This window comes from Ixodes scapularis, unplaced genomic scaffold, assembly GCF_016920785.2.
Source record: "Ixodes scapularis isolate PalLabHiFi unplaced genomic scaffold, ASM1692078v2 PGA_scaffold2__306_contigs__length_199485367, whole genome shotgun sequence".
Classification (NCBI taxonomy): Eukaryota; Metazoa; Arthropoda; class Arachnida; order Ixodida; family Ixodidae; genus Ixodes; species Ixodes scapularis.
Genome location: NW_024609857.1, coordinates 140,450,316 through 140,468,954, shown reverse-complemented (window position 1 = coordinate 140,468,954; position 18,639 = coordinate 140,450,316). Strand labels below are relative to the sequence as shown.

General features: G+C 45.7%; 1 protein-coding gene across 1 annotated transcript in view; it reads left to right on the top strand.

The window, feature by feature from the left end:
• Window positions 1–18,639, top strand: part of LOC120843873 — an 89,372-nt gene that overhangs the window by 17,791 nt on the left and 52,942 nt on the right. The window contains exon 7 of the mRNA XM_040215329.2: window positions 10,054–10,313. Within this exon, the coding sequence (XP_040071263.1) occupies window positions 10,054–10,313 (260 nt within the window). The remainder of the gene's footprint in view (window positions 1–10,053; window positions 10,314–18,639) is intronic.

The following is an 18,639-nucleotide window of genomic DNA, read 5'->3' as shown; positions in this document are numbered from 1 at the left end:
AAAGAATCTGTTAAAAACCCGCACCCTCCATCCCAAAGGTGCCTCCTTCAAATCAACTGACAAACGTGTTGGTACGATTGACTGGCCACAGGAAGAATAAAACAAGCCCGGGACGAAGGAAATCTTCGTCGTCTTTCGTCCCGAGTTTTATTTTGTTCTTTCTGTAATCAGTGTGCCTCCTTGCTGCTTTTTCTTAACGGAAAAACCAAAAAATATATATATATATATATATATATATTTAAAGAAATTAGAGATGAAATAAGTTGCAAGGGTTGATGGAAGTCGCCCTTATAAATGACATTAACCAAATGTTTTTTTTTTGTTTTTTTGCGAATATTCCACACGTATTACACCGCTGACTTTGATATATAAAACATATTTTATTTAGGAAGAATACAATCCACTCTGTTCATTCGCATTAGACAGCACGCCTACAGCGTCATATCGTCCTCTTACGGTGCTGTCGTACGACCAAGACCGTCGGCGTATGGGTAGTCTGCGCCAACGCGCTGTCGGAATCGGCTTCCTTCGATGGCCCGGTCAGGCCCGGCAGACGCCGTTGCTTTGAAGTCGAGCTTGACAACGTTATCTCGTCTCCGGGTGCCGTCCAGTGTCCTCGCAAGGATTGTAGAAGAGGTGGAAGTATACGGCATCACCAAAAAATGTTGTAATGGGGAAGACTGTGTGTTAAGTTGCCGGTTGCCAAAACCACGGTTAGCTATAAAAGAAGACCTGCCCTCTCTTCGTTACCGTCGGAAGACACGGATGTAAGTATACAGCTTTTATCATCTCCTGTTTTGCTCTGACTTGATGACTTTCAAGCAAATTATGGGGTGTATCATTTCAGCTGTTGGGAGTAAGCAATTCGCCGCAGGTCTGCAGCGTTTGATACCGTTTTCAAGGAGCGTGGACCGGAGCCTCTGTATAAAAGAACATGTGTGCTCAGATCACTTTTACGAGAGCGAAGTTTTTAAACCGGTGTAGTATTGATTGTTGAATAATAAAGCGTTTTGTTGAATGCCTGGAAAGAGTTGTTCGAGTAATGAATCATACAAAATAATTTCGTGAATTATCCAGCTTTTCTGTTGTTCTGCTGTCCAGTTTTGTTTCTAGTGCGTAAACAAAGTAATGTACCTCCAAAGTATTACTCTCAAAAATTTATAACTCATTGGTTTCTACTGGTTATGTTACTATTAGAAGCTTTATCTGTTTTAGACAAAGCTTTCTCAATTTAATTAAATCCAATGAGCTTTGAACACATTATTTCTATACTCTATAAAAATGAAGTGGTCAAAGAAGCGTGTACAAAAACGCTTCTTTTAATTTCTTTAAAAACACATTTCGTTCTATTTTTGTTTGTGAAACAAAGGAAACAGATCGACCGAACGCATTGTGGCGCGCCCACTGTACACCTAGTCAAGTGCTTTGAGCCGCCCCGTCCACGACAATAAGTGGCGCTCGCCACCACTCCCAATCGGGGAAAAAATAAAACGACACCGCTGCCCATCCAGCCGTTTGAACTACCCGAATCTTGTCCGCGCCAACGCTATTGTATTTCCCAGGATTTATATGACCCCGGTCTGGCTACATGAAGAGCTCGTCCCGTTTTCTCCGCCCTTTGTGCCATGGCTTTACACACCGGGTAATGGAATATCCGCTGCACCGCTAACGATCGGACTAAGGAATGTCAGTTGTCATCATTACCAAATTAAAAAAAAATACAATATGTAGCCATACGCGAGTGTTCTCAATGAAAATAAATTTATCCGCTGCATTTTAACACAAAAATAAACAGTATATTCTTTGCAGCGAAGCCGACCTGCGGAAACTGCGTTTGGCCGTTCCGAGAACGTGGGTGCGATTTCGATCACTTCTAGAGAAGATACAACAAAAAAGGGGAAAATCGCATCAAGCCGATTGAAAGTTGGTATGATTGGCAACAATAATAAAAAATTCAACGAGATAAAAAAAAATTTTCTTTTTTTTATCAAGGGGGTTCAAAATATCGGTAAATCTAATTTTTGAAAATATTTCAGATTTTATATGACATATTCCGTGATAATAAAATCAACTAAATTTATTCCCCTCAATAGCGCATGTATAGGACTACACCCGCATAGTGTTTTGAAAGCGGCAAATATGTAGGCAAATAGTCGTGACTTACATGGCTCCGAATTCGCCACCGGATTGTCAAAGAGACGATGTTTGGCATCTTGTACCTCAATAATAATTTAAAAAAAATACAAAAAGTATTTTTAAAGAAAAAAATAGTAGGCATGACATACAGGTACACAAAAAATTACTGTGAGTTCTTGTATGCTTTCCGTATTCACACCAGCATACAGAACTGACTAGAAAAATCACAGAGACCCTGCTCCATTTAATATTTTTTGTGTGTGAAGCAAACATTTTTTTCTTAATTTGAAAAACGGCTTTGTTTTTTAGGGAAATGGGACAATTGCATATATTAAGAAAAATCGAAAGACCAACCCCGACAAGCGTGTTCGATTTCATATTGAGCCACCCATTAAGCTATGTATCCCCTAACTGTTGTTTCCACATTACACGGAAGCTCTCAACGGTCATTGAGTCGACGATGGTTGACTCAATGGTCATTGACCGAAGTTGCACGGTGGCGCCATTTTTCACTGGGCCGCCGACGATGGTTGAGCTCAACTCAGTTCGCCAACTGAGGTCAAGATGGCCGAGTCTGTTGCAATGCCAACGACGGCCAGCGTTAGCGACACATTTACTGCACCGGACCGCAGTGGGAAGCATCCAGAGTCTATCGTAGCATCGCTTATGGGTCATTCCATGCCAAACATCTCAGACGTTGCACCCGACCGCCTTCGATTTCTAAAAAAAAAAAAAAAAAAAATCATGGCCTTTTGTTGTAATGTTCGTAGCCATGCCCTGAAATATTTTTGACAAAAAACTTTTGTGATGGCGTGAGCGCGGTTTTAACTTCTAAAATTAGCGTGAAACTAGGTATCACTCCATAATTGATGAAAAATACTTTTTTTATGAAACACCCAACAATATGTTTTTCTAAATCTGCTCGGCTTTCGACCTGCAATGTAGTTGGGCTTGTGCAGTTTTGTTTGATTTAAATATTTTTTTAAACACGATTTTTTATGAAAATTTTTGATTTTTGTTGATTTATTAAAAATATCGAATTGTTCCGGGGACTTAATATAACTTTTTACCGGCTGCCCCTGCAGGTATATAATCTATAAAAAAATTTAAATCGCTCAATTAAATATTTCGCAGTGAAAAAAAAATCCTGACGTTGCAAGAAAGTGCGGTTTGACGCATAATCAGCCGTTTATTTTACACTGAGGTGGTCCGAGTAAAAATACAATATATGGTGAGTTTGGAAGAACAATCGATTGTATTTTGGTTCTGAAAGTTTAATCGAAGTAATTTTTTTTTAAAGCGAGAAAACAATTTTTGAAGTTGAACTCTCGCACCACAACCCGGCGTCGCACAGCACGCCACCTGCGACGATAACTGACACGATTAGGTCCAAAGAAAGAACGGAGTTTAGCGCAGCTTCCCCCAGTCCGTCTTTTACGCTGCAAGGGAAGAGACGGAGGGCATTGTGTTGATAATCGGAGGTGCCGCTTGCCGCTAGTGCGTAGCCTATACTTCGTCTCACCCTACGATGGACTAAAGGCAAAAGCTACGAACCACGAGATCCAATCACGAGCCACTTAGAAATTGCCTGGTATTTCGCTTCGATGAATGTTACTGAGTGACTCATCAGTTTTTCATTGCAAAGAAAGCCACGACATACAGGCTCTTTGGAGTGTAGCAGCTATAGAAATGATGCAGCGCATTTTGATCAGGAGCATTATTCGTTCATTCTTAATCAATGTTAATCATGTCACAGTTTATTGTGGAACGTGATTGGACCTGGCGGCTTGGCCTTTAGTCCATCGTAGGATGAGACGAAGATAGCAGGCCCTTTCTGCCCTTTGTATCCGAGGGCGCCTCCTCACACTCCGAAGCGCGATGCCTAATTGACGGGGGGAATCAGCTGACGTGAACTTCTCCTAAAAGGGAAACGCGACAATATCGCCGCGAAATCTAGCCGTCACGCATACTGCGGTTAAAAGCGCAACTATGCAGCGACGCAAGAGTTTGCCGCTTCAAAGCCGATTTAAACACAAGCGAGGCACAACATTCAAGATGACTTCGCCCTTGAGGGAAAGGTGTATAGGCCATAGGGAGCACAGTCCTCGGATATTACTACTAGGCGAGGTTGTAACGTGTTGACGCCATCAAGCGGCAAGGCTCGGAACTACAGTACCCTTCACCGTGCATGAACTATTGACGTCACGAGCGCGATACGCATTGCGCTTCTCGCTGATCGGCTATGAAATGAGAGGTGGAGAGCTCGCGCTCACGTCAGTTCGTTTCCGTACTTAAGAAACTAAAATGGAACTAAAAAGTGATGCGTCGTCTGCGCGTGGAGGGAGGACGGTACAAGCGCACGGCGAAATAAGCGTGCGATTGGCCGGTTGGCAAACGCGAGCGCTCGTGATTGCCGGGATCGATGAGAGGGAAAGAGAGAAAGTTAAACGACACTTTCTGCAAATACTTTACTAGGGGGAATACATTCCACTCCGCTGATTTGCATTAGACATGACGGCTACAGCGCCGAATCAAGCCCTGACGGTGTGGAGGTCCGCGTCAGTCCACGCGCATGTGCACCTGGATGTTCGCGGCGGCCGCGGCGGTGTCGTCTCCGATTCTACCTAGAGCCACTCTATAGGGCAGCGTAGCTGCCAGAGTAGCGACACGACGCAAAATTATCTAGATGCACGACGTCAGAAACGCTTATAGTGATCTCCATTTTGGGCCTGGGAGGTTGCCATGGTAATCGTGCTTCTAGCGACGCCGGGCGGCAACCTTCGTAGTCTAGTTCATATCTCCATTCGTTCATTGAAAAGTGGTATAAGACGCTTGGCATCGCTGTACGGCAAGAACCTCTGGAGGAACGGTGCCTGTTTTTTTCTGAAAGTGAGACGATTTGCAGCCCGGGGACTGTCGGGCGACGAGAGCTGCTATGGTATCGTACGTGCACGGACAAGGCGAGTGGTTTTCGGCGCCGCCGGGATGGCGGCCGCTTCGTGGGACGAACGTACCGTCCTAGTACTTTCGGACTTCGCTCCGATGGAACAAAATCCGATTACGCCGGCCACGACAGGACGATTGGCTCGGGACATTACTGCTGCTCGACTGCCCCATAGTGAGCGAGTATATTTTGAGCATCATACTTCTTCAAGACCCGATCATCCCTTCAAGATGAGATTTTCTCACCGACTGGTGAGGAGCGACGTCGACAGGGTTCAACCAAGAAGGACGGCATGGTGGTCCAGGGAATCGTTGACGCCATCAAAAGAGACGGACGCCGGATATGAGGTGTTCTTGCCGACAAGCCAAATGGTCGTTCGGAAGTTTACCGGCATTCAAAAAGTCAATATTTTTTATCTGGTGTAGCACACATATCCGTGTTAAAGGGGCCACGAAATTATTTTTAAACTTCTTCCTTACCTGTAATCCTCAACTCAAAAGAACTGTGAAATCACGCAGTCGTGAAATGCTAGGGCACCGTGCTTTTTAAGCACACCGTAGAACTTGGCATTCGCAAGTGATCATAAGTTTTGTCAGGACACTCATTGGCCAGGAAAGTGAATTCAAATATCCATGGACGAATTGATTGCTGACGAGCGCATACATCCGAGCAACGCAGTTTTCGTTTCCAATGCGTGAGTTGGGGTCGGCTGACGTCATTTTGGCCTTTGTAGGCATTGTAAAGAGGATATTTGGAACCAAGCACACTGACATTAAGGAGAACAAAACGGGCCCAGCTACAGAAAATAAATATTACACTCGTAAGAAATAAATACGTCTGTAACTTGTTAATTACAAAAACGAACACACCTCTCAGCATCTAAGTTTAATGGTATGTGTTGATGCATTGTTATGTAGCAGGACATTTCATATACGTGACGTATATGAAATGTCCTGCTACATAACAATGCATCAACACATACCATTAAACTTAGATGCTCAGAGGTGTGTTCGTTTTTGAGCAAACGCCAGTTTTTCACTTGAAAAACAAACAAAAAAACACTGCGATCAAATGCAAGCTATTGCAACGAAAGCAAGTTATATCAAAATCTTAAGAACTGCCAATTCGTAAAATTGGCGATTAGTAAAAAAAGTTAAAGATCGCAGGAGCTTCCTCGCTAAAAAATGCCGTGATTATTTGGTGACCCAGGGCTGAAACAATTTCCCATAGGCCCTACACGCGCCGTATACCTTTCGTTATGATTCTCAGAAATTAAGACTTTCAAAGGAACATGAAAAATGCGAATATTGTATCTTAAAAGCTATGTACTGGAGCGCAAGTTCGTCTGCTTTTTTTTTGCAGGGGTTGTGGTGACGTCAGAACGCCAAGATCTGAGTGGCTCCGATTGAAGGATAGTGGGTAGACCTAAAAGCAAGCTGCCTTGAGGTCTACCCACTATTCTTTATTCAGAACCAATCAGAGCTCGGCGTTCTGACGTCACCACAACCCCTACTAAAAGAAGCAGACGAACTTGCGCTGCGCATATCGTAAAATTGTTGAATAGTATGCTTGGAAGTTGTGTGAATATTTATACAGCGTGTAGTTGGTCAGCCATTTCAAAGTGCGACGAGTCACTCGCTGTACATGAGCAATTTAGCCAATGCAGTATAACCGCTAGCCTGGGGTCTATAGGTCTTTAACGTGCACCACGCAGTAGTGATACACAACCGCAGGCCGCTACAATGCTCATCCAGATCGAAACGGGCAGGGGTGGGGATTGAACCCAGGTTCCGTGATTGATTAGTACAAAACGTAAACATCGCAGGAGCTTCCTCGCTAAAAGTTTCTGACCATGCGGTTACCTGGGGCAAAAACAAATTCCCCAAGGCCCAACATGTGACGCATAGATTTTTCATCGATTCTTATACACTCCAATGTTCAAATAAAGCTAAGAGAATGCGAAAATTGCATGCTAAATGTCTTATCGATCCTCAACCACATCCGGAAACCCGAGCACCGCTAAGGCGATATTACTGATGCTGTCGCACAGGTGCTAATATCCAGAGCGATCTTGCACAGAAAGGGTATAAAGTATCATTCTTTCAGATCTTCACGTTATACCTACGCCAGAAAGCACGAAGAAGCCCTAAATCGTCGGCAAGCTGCGGCACATCACGACTCCGCGCACCGAACAAACTCACATCCACCAGCTCTGGGCGCTGCCATCTTACCGATGACATCACGGCTCTTGAGAGGTCACGTGACGAGTCGTCACTCGGTTGCTACGGAAACCGAGCCAGCTCAGCTCGTTGCTATGGTACCGCGTGTGACCAGTCGCGGTGAGAGGCGGCACTGGGAAAAGCGTGGCGCTACTCTGGCAGCTACGCTGCCATATCGAGTGGCTCTAATTCTACCTAAAGCCCCTTCATGTTTCAAAAGTAGCGCAAGGTGCGTCGATGCACGTGCAACGTGCCTCGTGCACGTGCTTTGAACGCACGTGCACATGCGTTCAAACGATTATCTTATTTTCTGTTTTGCTTATGTTATTTCACTGATGTGCGCCACTATCTCCGTTTCACCTTATGTTGTACCACAGAGAAGGCTAGAAGCGCGAGCTCATAGCGTTGGGAACTGTTCTTAACGCACGAGAGCTTGTGTGGCCGAGATGTGCCCTAGAGCAAGGAGCTCGCGCTTGTAGCCTTTCCTGCAGTAAATCATAAGGTGGCTTTTTTTTTTCTTAATGCGCTACCGGCTGTTGGTCAGCAAAGCATTTTTCCTTTAGTGTTTAGACTTTATTTATTTGGCTCTGGAGAGCCGCGGCACTGCCGAAAGGCACCAGCTCGTACCATGGAGGCCCGCGGTGCCGCGTCTAGTGAACATGAATGATAATGTCATGAGTATATAGATGCATAATGACGACGACATGGATTCTTGGTATTGGGGAGGATGGCAGTCCGATTCGCAGAAGTACAGATTTCGTGGAGGCGGGTTGGGCGGGTAAGAAGCGAGCCATGGGGATCTTGCACGCCGTTCAATCGGTCTCGGTGCATGAAGGAGCTCCAGGAACATGATGGCGCTGCTGCTCACTGGGGTCCACTGCGGTCGAAGCATCAGGCTCTAAGGAGGTAGCTCAGTCAAAGTAGAAGCTGCCGCCTCCGAGGCACCAGGGCTCAGATTGAGGCACCGCCGTCGCCCGGTGTGTCCTCACAAGGTCGTCGTCGTTGTGTTCTTTATTTATACGCGTATATATGTACAAATAAAATGAAATAGATAAAAAGACACACAATGGAACGGCCAGCAGCGCGCGCACCGGGCTGCCTTCGAAAGAAAAAGCCAGCCTCAAAATCAAGAACCACCATCATCATCATCATTAACCCTCCTTAGCCGAGACCTCTCCGACGATAGATGGCTCTCGCCAAACACAAAACACCTGTCCGCGCCGAGGCTATTGTATTTTCGAGGAGTGAAATGCATTTCTCCTAGTAAAGTATTTGCTTTCTGTTTCAAGTCATCGAAAAACGCAAGCAGTTTACCAGTTTGCCATCTACGTCATAGATTCGGGTGCAAAACTGAAATCATGCTTTAAAATAAACATTTCTGCAGATGTGCATGGAGTTTCAGGCTTAAAATACCCTTAGGGAGATCCAGGGATGGGCAAAATACATGCAAATATGTATCGAAATACAAATACAAAATACTTCGTCAAAAATGGATTTAATTACAAATCTAATTACATTTCCAAAAAAGCATTTAAGTACAAGATACAAATACAACCAAATGTATTTGGTCTCCTTCAAATACTCTTCCAAATACATTCCTCAGAATTTGCGTCAGCGACTTCAGGGCACCTGTTGCGGGTTTCTGGGTATCACATTTTAATTTTGCATCGCACACTCACGGGAGTTAGTGTGCGAGGCTCTAGTAACGTAATAGAAATATAATCACAAAAAAATGTAATCAGCCTGGACGTAATAGGCGAAAAAAGTGCAAAGCTTCAAGCAGCTTTTTTTGTCGATTACATTTTGGTATAGACCAACAAAGAACTGAGACGACCAAGACGCGCAGCACTAGCTAGATAATTTTTTTATTCTTGCAGCTCGCACCAGTTACCGAAATCTGGACGACCCGCGCATTTAGAATGTTCCAGGCAAAAATATGGATGGAAACCAGGCTGGAAAGCATCACAGGTTGTCACAGGCACTTATTTAGCCAGTCTGCCTGTGAACGTCGATTTCGTCACTATTCTTGCCCTGGACTAGCACTGTAATCACAAAGTCACTAAACGCTTGTGCTTGATTGAGAGACACTGCATTTAGTGCAGAACGTAGTTTTCTTCCTGCTTTCGACAGTGACAATAAATTTGAGGGATGTATTTTCGCCCACAAAATTGTATTTCATTACAGTTGTATTTGAAATACCCACATTTTTGTATTTAAATACACACGTCAAATACATTACCCAATTTTTAATTAAATACAAATGCAAAATACACGAAGTATTTGAAATACTGCCCATCCCTGGGGAGATCCCTCAAAACTATTTTTACTCGTTTTCAAGAAAAAAACAAAACAAAATTTGATGCTGGGGTTGTCAGTGGTTCATTCAGTCAAATAAATTTCAGTTAAGTCAAATTAATCGGATTAAGAAAAAAAAATAAGATTGAAATATTATAAATCTGATTCATTTTATATGTAGCTAATCATAATTCTTCTCACCCTTGTAGAACCGTACACCCGGAGTGTGTGAGGTGTTTTTTGAATAAAAATATTGCGCGAATACACCTCTCTGAATCTATAGTATTATTAAGTCATCCTTTTAAGTCGAGTGCTGACGGTGCACTCGAATTCAATCCGTGTCCCTCCTTGGTCTCTTGTAGGTGAGGTGAACAAAATTCAGTAACGGCCTCGCTACCCAGGTGTTGCATGAGCCCCTCTTCCCCGTGGTGAGGAGAGAGAGCCGCTGACTTCGCACAGGTACCGGAAAGAGGACGACGGCTTCGACGAAGAGGAGCTGTCCGAAGCGGGAGCCAGCCCCTGGGAACGCTCGGGACTCCGTGGCCTGTTGGCCAAACGGCTCGGGGTCCAGGACGGACAAGGCGCAGCCGTCCAAGGCCAGAGCAGACCTCCGGCTCTGTCTCCGTCGGTGAGCCGGCAGGTCGCGGAGCAGCTACCTCCGGAGGACCCGCCAGCCCCTGAGCCACCGCCCCACCAGCAAAGCGAGGAACAGCAGCGAGGTATGTGCGACGTGGGAATCGGAGGGTCTCTTGGGACCTTTCTGCATCAGGAAAGTGTCCGCATTTGAATCTAGGGCGAAACAAAAGGTTGCTGTAATCACTTACGGGATTAGAAGGGCAGGGACGTCTTTCAGGTGTCTCACTTCCAGTGTGCGCTTCTTATCTACGATAATTGAAAGTCGGAATTCATCCCTGTCGCACCATGCATCGGCTCCTTCATTCCCAAAACGTTATCCGATAAGAACCGCCTTCCTGCATCTTGAGGGTCTATCATCGGTAGATTCATTTAACATTTCTATAACCTATCAATTTTGTTCATGCTTGACCCTTAATGTTTTTACTCCATTTTTGGACTAGACGCGTTTGTACACGCACTCAGCTGCCACGTAGAGGAAAGGGGTTAGAGCCGGCCAGCTCTGCCCGATTCTTTGTTTTATTATTCTGTACTGATCTGACAATTTCTAGCTTATTTTGTGGCAGTCCTCGTGTGCTCTGGTTTGGAATTTTCCTAGGCTTGCCGCGTGTGTATAAAAGCAGCACTAACGGGCCACTTGGGGACAGTTACCCTTCGATCGCCGACGCGAGACGCTGGCACCTTTCTCTTTAGTTCGCCTCATTACATATTTAATTTTAAGCTCTACACCCGTCTACTATATTCCATCCGTGACAATACCCAATACCCTATAATTCGTGTATGTTTTTTTACTCCTCCGCTATGTAAAGGGCTGTCCAAACAGGGAACTTAAGAAATCCTGAGGCGACACAACTCCGTCATATGTCGTGGAAGTTGGAGTCCGGTAGTTCGATTTCTGTTTGGACACTACCGGGCAAACGTCACGACTTTCTCCCTCCCCTCCTCCACTTTTTCGGTGACGTCGGTGCTCGTCAGACTTGACTTCAGACGCCACCTGCCAATGGTGTGCCTGTTGCATGTCTATCTGTTCCGCCGCGGCTCGCGCGAAGAGCCTTCGCCTCCTCGTTCTCGTGTCCTTCCCTTTCCCGTTTTCGGGCCTTGACCAGCAGCGGAGGCCTTGAGCGATTGATCGACAGCCAACAGGGCGTGTGAGTGGCCGCCCGGACCCGCGTGTGATGAGCGAATCAAGGCCCCCGTAAAAAACGGAGATAAACCGTGACAAAAAAAAAAAAACAACAGCAACAACTACAACAACAAAACATACCCCCCATCAAAAAAAAAAAAAAAAAATGAAGGAAATTGGACGGAGGTGGACCGTGGCACGACATATGACGGAGCTGTATCGACTCACGATTCCTGAACTATCCTGTTTGGACACCTCTTAATGCTTCCGTATCTGGGGAATAAAGAAGTAAACACTGCGGTGTCTCGTGAGCTGCGAGCGTACGCGCGCAGTCGAAACATGGAGAAAGCGAACCTCCAGATGCTGGATGCCGAGCACTCGAGAGAGACTCCCTGTCAGTGACCATAGCCAATACCGCACAGAGGGCAATGCAAAAAATCATGCGCAGGTGTTCTAGGTGGAAGTGCGCCAAGACGGACGCGTCTGCTGCTTTGCCGGTCTGCCTTCGTCGTGTTTGCCGCTAAGGGCGGGTTGGCGATGCACAAACGATGACGTCGTACGCGGACCTTGTCTTCTACGTGGTACCGCTACTGCGGTGAACTGAGTTCTAAGATTATGGATTCGCGTATTTTAATAATATAATTTCTGGACCGAGCTAATTATAATGTAATTTAGCAAGGCCAACTTCATACGAGATCTCCTTTTTTTATGCCTCTCATGTTATTCTTTCCTTTACTTCAAGACGAAAAGACCAGCTAAACTCAAAAACAGAATAAAATAGCATAGCCAACGACAAACTAGGAGAAAAAAAAGTACTGCATAGGTATTTTTGTTTTTATGTAATGTTTGTTCGGAAGTGTGAGTTGCAGAATGTGTTTTTGTGTTTATAAACGTAAGTCTGGATAAATCATGGTAAATTTGAAATGACCGAGATGGTTGAACCAGAAGCGACAGAAGTGGCCTCTTCGAGGACGGTAAAACAGCATAACAGTCATTAAAAAGAAATATAAGGCACTCCTTTGGTCTACCACTCAAAGGTTCCGTTTGCAGAATACATTTGCATTTGCGATGAAAAACGTTGACATAGCTCCTTCGATGGACAAAGCCACGCCGTCAAAGACAATGCGCAAGCCCCTTGCCTTTGGTCGCACCACGGCTGCTCGAGCAGACATGTAGCATAGGAAATCTGTCGTACCATCTCAAGACGGGCTCAGCACGCTTGCTTGCGCTACACGAAAACTCGCTATTTTGGTAAATACCTTGGACGTGCAGCGTCAAGGCCTACGACGCCGTTTGAGGATCACTATCTTTTCCTTTACTATTCTGAGAGCTGGTTGTTGCACGAGCGCCATACGGTCGTAATCGCTCACTGTGTGTAGTCCAGACTTGTACGTAACGCGTTACAAGTAATTGATTACTTGTAATCAATTACAGTTAAGTGTAATTTTGTAACGCTTCAATTACATTTGTCAAGCTGTAACGCTCGGAGTAATTCAATTACTTTTTTTCTGTAATCAATTACAAAATCAATTACACAATTACCAATTACATTTTTCATTCCACAATTTTTTTTCTCACAAAAATCAACATGGTCACTCAGCCATGGAGCAAAAATGATTGACATTTTTTTAACATCTAAAAAAAATAAAACTAGGATTAGTCGGCAAATCCTTTTTTCTTTTGCGCCACGCTCTTCTACATGCGCGCCACCAGCCTTGGCTGGGGAGTTCCGGATCTCGTTGCAGATTGCTGATAAAGTCGACGGGAAGCGGGAACTCGCTATTGACTTTTTAGTGGGCTTTGTTCCTTAGGTCGACGCGTCAGCTACACGACAAGGTCCGGGTCTGAAAACAAAAAAGGGAACAATAACCAAACAAAATTGTGTACGCAATATTTTACTGTGTATTTGTGTATTTCTGTCATCGCAATAAGAAGTAACGTGAAAGTAACTTGAAAAGTAATCAATTACTTTGTAGTAATTGTTCAATTACTTCTGGGAGGCAGTAATCAGTAACGGTAATCGGTTACTTTTTTGACTGTAGTAATTGTAATTGTAATCAGTTACTTTTTTTCAGTAACGTGTACAAGTCTGGTGTAGTCAAAGTTACGGGCACTGCGGTATTTCCCAGGAAGTGAAAGTTCGTGTGCAAAACTTTGTTCTGCGCTCAAAGCTACATTCTGTACGAGCGCCTGTATACTTTTGAACTTTTGATCGCGTACCACAGAAAGTTCTCCTCAATATGTCAAATAACTTTGTGCGCGCGCTCGTTTCTTCAGAGATGGCACCTGATGTAAAATGTGGTGCTGGTAAAGAACGTCTTTAATAATTGTAGTGTCATGTGTCATCTTGACTGTATCATCCTGATTAGGTCACGGACGGTGACGCGATACTATCGAGCCTGCGCGCATGATGGCGTGCGCTCGGCACTTATCAGGCTGTATCGCGAGAGGTAATAAATGCGGTGAGAGAAGCGACGTCAGGGGGTTGTTCCGTTGAACACTGCCTCGCCTGTCTGCCTCCTCCCGTCGTCCTGTGACACGACATGGTGTCAGAAGTGGGATCTTTGAGCGGTTCGACGGCTAGATTTGCCCAAGTGTTGACTAACGGAGCCAGTGTCGACAAAAATAGACTCGGGAGCGAAAGTTTCGGTAGTTCCGCCCAGATTTCCGGGTGTGCCGGCTCGGTTAACGGCTTCCACCATGGTGCTGACTAGTGCAGGAAACCAGAGTCTTCGGTTGAAGGGCAAGCTTGAGGCGGACGTTGTTCAGAAGCACAAAACTATGGGACATACTCTGTGTGTTGTTGAATGAACACAAGCGCTGTTACTAGGGCTTCCAGCCACAGCGGCTCTCGGTGAGGTGAAATATGTTGATGCTCTGGTAGATAAAAGTTTTAAAAACCTGTACCCCCAGCTCTTCTCTGGTCTGGGAACAATGTCTGGCGAATAAACAATTCGGTTGAAGGCCGGCGTGGTACCTTTCGCTACTTTTACTCCCCGCAGAGTTCCCATTCCCCTTAAGGATGCTATTACGGCAGAGCTGGTGAAGCTGGAAGCCAACGAGGTTATCAGGGAGGTAGACGGCCAAGCCGAATGGTGTGTAGGCATCGTGCCTGTACTTAAACCCTCAGGCGAAGTTCGCCTATGCGTAGACCTAACGCAGCCGAACAAAAATGTCTTGCTCGAACAATTTGTTCTGCCAACGTTAGATGATACTATGATGTCAATTGGCGGGAGTCTCCTTTTTCTCAAAACTGGACGCTAATTCGGGTTTCCACCAAGTGAAGTCGGCAGAAGAAAGTCAGCCACTAACAATCTTTATCACTCCGTTCGGCCGCTACATTTTCCGGCTCCTACCGTCCGGAATCAGCTCAGCCCCTTAATATTTTTAGAAACAAATGGTGCAAGTATTAGACCGGCTGCCAGGAGTAGCAAGCATGATGGATGACATAGTAGTTTTTGGAGCCACAAAGGTTGAACAGAATAAAATATTGTGTGCGGTTCTCGAAAGATTGGTTGCAGCCTGGGTTACGCTTAACCAGGCAAAATGTGCATTTGGTATTCGTGAAGTGTCGTTTTTTGGGCTATGTGGTTGATGACACGGGTATTAGACCAGACCCCCAAAAAAGTAGAGGCCATCAAAGGAATGGCTACACCAGTAAACGTCCCAGATATACGCAGGTTTTTGGATATGATCAATTACCTGGCTAAATTCGTGCCAAACCTCGCTGAAGTATCTGCACCGCTGCGCAAATTACTGCGACGGGACAGGGAGTGGTGCTGGGGCTCGGCACAACAACACGCGTTCGATTCCTTAAAGGGACTTGTCTCTTATGCAAAAAGTTCCGCGAAATGTAATCCCGAATTTCCCCTATTGTGTAAGCAGATTCGTCGTCATTGCGGCTCGGCGCTGCTTTAATACAGGTACAGCCAGACGGGAAAAGACGCCTTGTCACGTTTCTTTCTCGCTCGTTAACGCAAGTCGAACAGCGTTATGCGCAGATAGAAACGAAAGCACTGGCGCTGATATGGGCGACTGAGAGATTAGAGGGGTACTTGAAGGGACTAGATGAAACCCGATCATAACCCACTTGTCCCGTTGCTTGGAAAATCGCCAATAGACGTGCTTCCATTGCAAGTTTAAAGGTTCCGCACAAAGCTTATGCGGTTTTTATTTCTCGATCGGCTGCGTCTCTGGAAAACAGCTCGACACAGAGGATACCCTCTCCCGAGCGCCCTGTGGGAAAAGCGACTTTGTCCTGGGCGAATTATTCCTCAACGACGTATCAAGCTTTGTGAGAGGTTGTGTGAGCAAAGTAGAATTGCCGACACACCTGGAGAAAATAAGGCCTGCACAAGACAGCTGATGCCAACAGCTTTTGTGATATTGTCATAGGCGCTGGCCGCACTCACCAGCCTGAACGCTTGTTTAAAACCGTATTGGTCAAAAGAACGAACCTTACGAGCCATGATGGGATGCTAATGTATGAGTCTCGTCTAGTGATGCCATCAATACTTGGAAGGGAAGTGCTAGCTTCTTTGCACGAAGGTTACCAAGGCATTGTCAACTGTCAAATTAGAGCCCGGGAATCGGTCTGGTGGCCTGGCCAAAGTTCTGAGCTGGCAACTCTAGTTACATATTGCTTACAATGTGCCAAGCTTCGTGTTCAATTGGCAGAACTAACGATTCCTTCGGATACTCCTGATCTACCTTGGAAAAAAACTGGGGTCATAAGGTTTTCATTTTAGGTGCAGAGAGTACCTTGTTGCTGTGGATTGCTTTTCGCGATTCCCGGAACTTGCGTTGCTGTCATCGATAAGCTTGGCAGCACTCATTGTACAGCTCAAGAATTTTTTTTTTTTTTCAAATATAGTATTCCGGAAACTTTGGTGACGGATAACAGAATCCAGTTTCTGTCGGCCGAAGTCAAACTTTTTTCAGGGAACTACGAATTCAGTCACATGACCTCTAACCCTAGGTACCCACAATTCAATGGAGAAGCAGAGCGCACAGTTAAAACAGTAAAAAGGAGGCTTGAAAAATCAGTAGACCTCTATTCGGCGCTTCTGGCGTACAGACACTCCAAATCCTATCTGAAAAAAAAAAAAAAAAAGCTTATTGGAAATGCTTATGGGCAGACCCTACGCTACCCGTGCACCCGGAAAAGTTGACGACGCGTGAACGTCAACTTCCCTCAGAAGCCTCACAAAGAAAGATGGGGCGTTTCTGGGCAAGCAAAAGCGCAACTACGACAACCACCATGCTGCAGACCAGAATGTAAGATAGACAGGTGGGGAAACGGCCCATAGAAGCCTACCACAGCGCCGTGACCGGATTGTGTACCCGTCTGCTTGCGGGTACCCCCGATTTGCGACAGATGACGCTGCGGCGAGAGGAAAAAAATCGGAATCGGATTTGCATGGAACTCTATGGGAGAGTGTGCAAAATAGACCGAGAGCACGACAGTCCTCCATTAAAAATCCACGAGAAACCATCTCCGTCAGTTTAGCCGGTCGCCACCGGTCGCCCACCCGGAGTGAGAGTTCGCGGTGCTCCACGTAGATGGCGCCACAGAAAAAGAGAAAACCGAGGGGTACACAATCCGGTCACTCATTTGGCTCTCGTTTCCCCACCTGTCCATCTTACACCCTGCTGCAGACCCTCTTCCACAGTTACTTTCGGAAGATAGGGTGTGGTTAAAGGACTGTCGAGTGCAGGCTACCGATATAAGACCAGCCTCTCTGCCACGGTCATACGTGGTGCAAACGGACACGGGAGCTGAAAAATGTTGGTGTAAGTGCATGACGTGTGGTCATTTTCATTGCTTTTTTTTTATTTTTTCAAAAGAATAATTACGTATACTATTTCTTTTTGTGTGTTAAATGGCGTGTGTGGTTTGTCCCTGATGCTGCTGAGGGGTGATAAAGACCTGTCAAGGCAACTGTTCTGTTACTTTTTTCTCCGCTTGCCTTCTCCAAATGGAGAAAAATGAAGAATTTTGATTTGATTCGATTTGATTTGTATAGAAGAAACTTAGAGACCTCATACACTAGAAATAGCAGGCAAGGGAGAACGGTGATTCTTCCCATGACTTTCCGTCTAACCCAAGGGAAGGGGGAAGGGAAGGTGGAGAGCCACACGAAATTGGGATTCGGACGGAGCCTTTCGTGCTCAATTATAACCAGGGTTTGGTCGGTCCGTAGAAAGGCCTATTTTATGGCTGTAGATAGGGCTTTAGAACTGCGGCACCGCGTTTTTGCGTTGCGCAGCTTTAGGCAGTATATTGTTGGTGGACTGTGTAAAGCTTTAAAAGTTTCGATGTGTCCTTGACCAGTGGGGCTATGTTCGACAAATGCTTCACTTCTCCTAAGAAGAAACTCCAGTGACGTAAGTGATGATATCGCGTCTAATTGGTGAGAGGCTCACGTGACGAAAGTCCCCTCTTTCGTCATTTGAGCCTCTGACCAATCAGACGCAATATCGTCACTTCCGTCACTTCCGTTTCTTTTTAGGAGAAATGAAACATTTGTCGGACTTAGAACCCCAGATGTTAAAAGAAAGGAGATGTAGTGTCATATGTGTCACCCTGACTGTATCATCCTGACTAGGTAACGGACGGTGACGTGATACTATCGAAGCTGCAAGCGCATGCTGGCGTGCGCTCGGCTCTTATCAGGCTGTACCGCGAACAGCAATGAATGCGGAAAAAAAGGGGGCCGGGGGGGGGGGGGGGGGTGGGGGGGGGTGGGGGACGGCCTCAGGAGGTTTGTAATGTTGAACACTGCAGCGCGTCTGTCTCCTCCCGTCGTCCCGGACCTCTGGTCCCGTGGTTGTCCCATTGGGCCAGAGGGAGGGGTGGGGGGAGAACGAGAAAGTGAGGGTTTAAAAGACTTGCATATCGGAAAAAGGAAGTGAGTTGTAAACTCCATGCGCGATGTCGGTGGGTAGCCAGGGCAGTCCATAGCAAGTGCGCGTTGCATGGCACTTGCTATGGAAACAAAACGCGGATGACAAGAGGATCATTCGCGCTTTCGCACCGCCAGCCTTGTGCCTGTTGCACAAGTGGTAACTTTAGCGCCTCCCGCGTACTTCAAGTCAATCTAAAATGCACTGATTTCTGGTCTATGATTACGCCAAACAACATGCTTATTTCGACTAATTAATATTTATTTAACCACGATTTATTTAATATAGTTTACTTATAGTGGGGATAAGCCGAATATATTGTGTCCCCTGGTAGTGTACTTTCAGTTGCGCTGACCGGACTAGTGTACCTGCATGGTGAAATG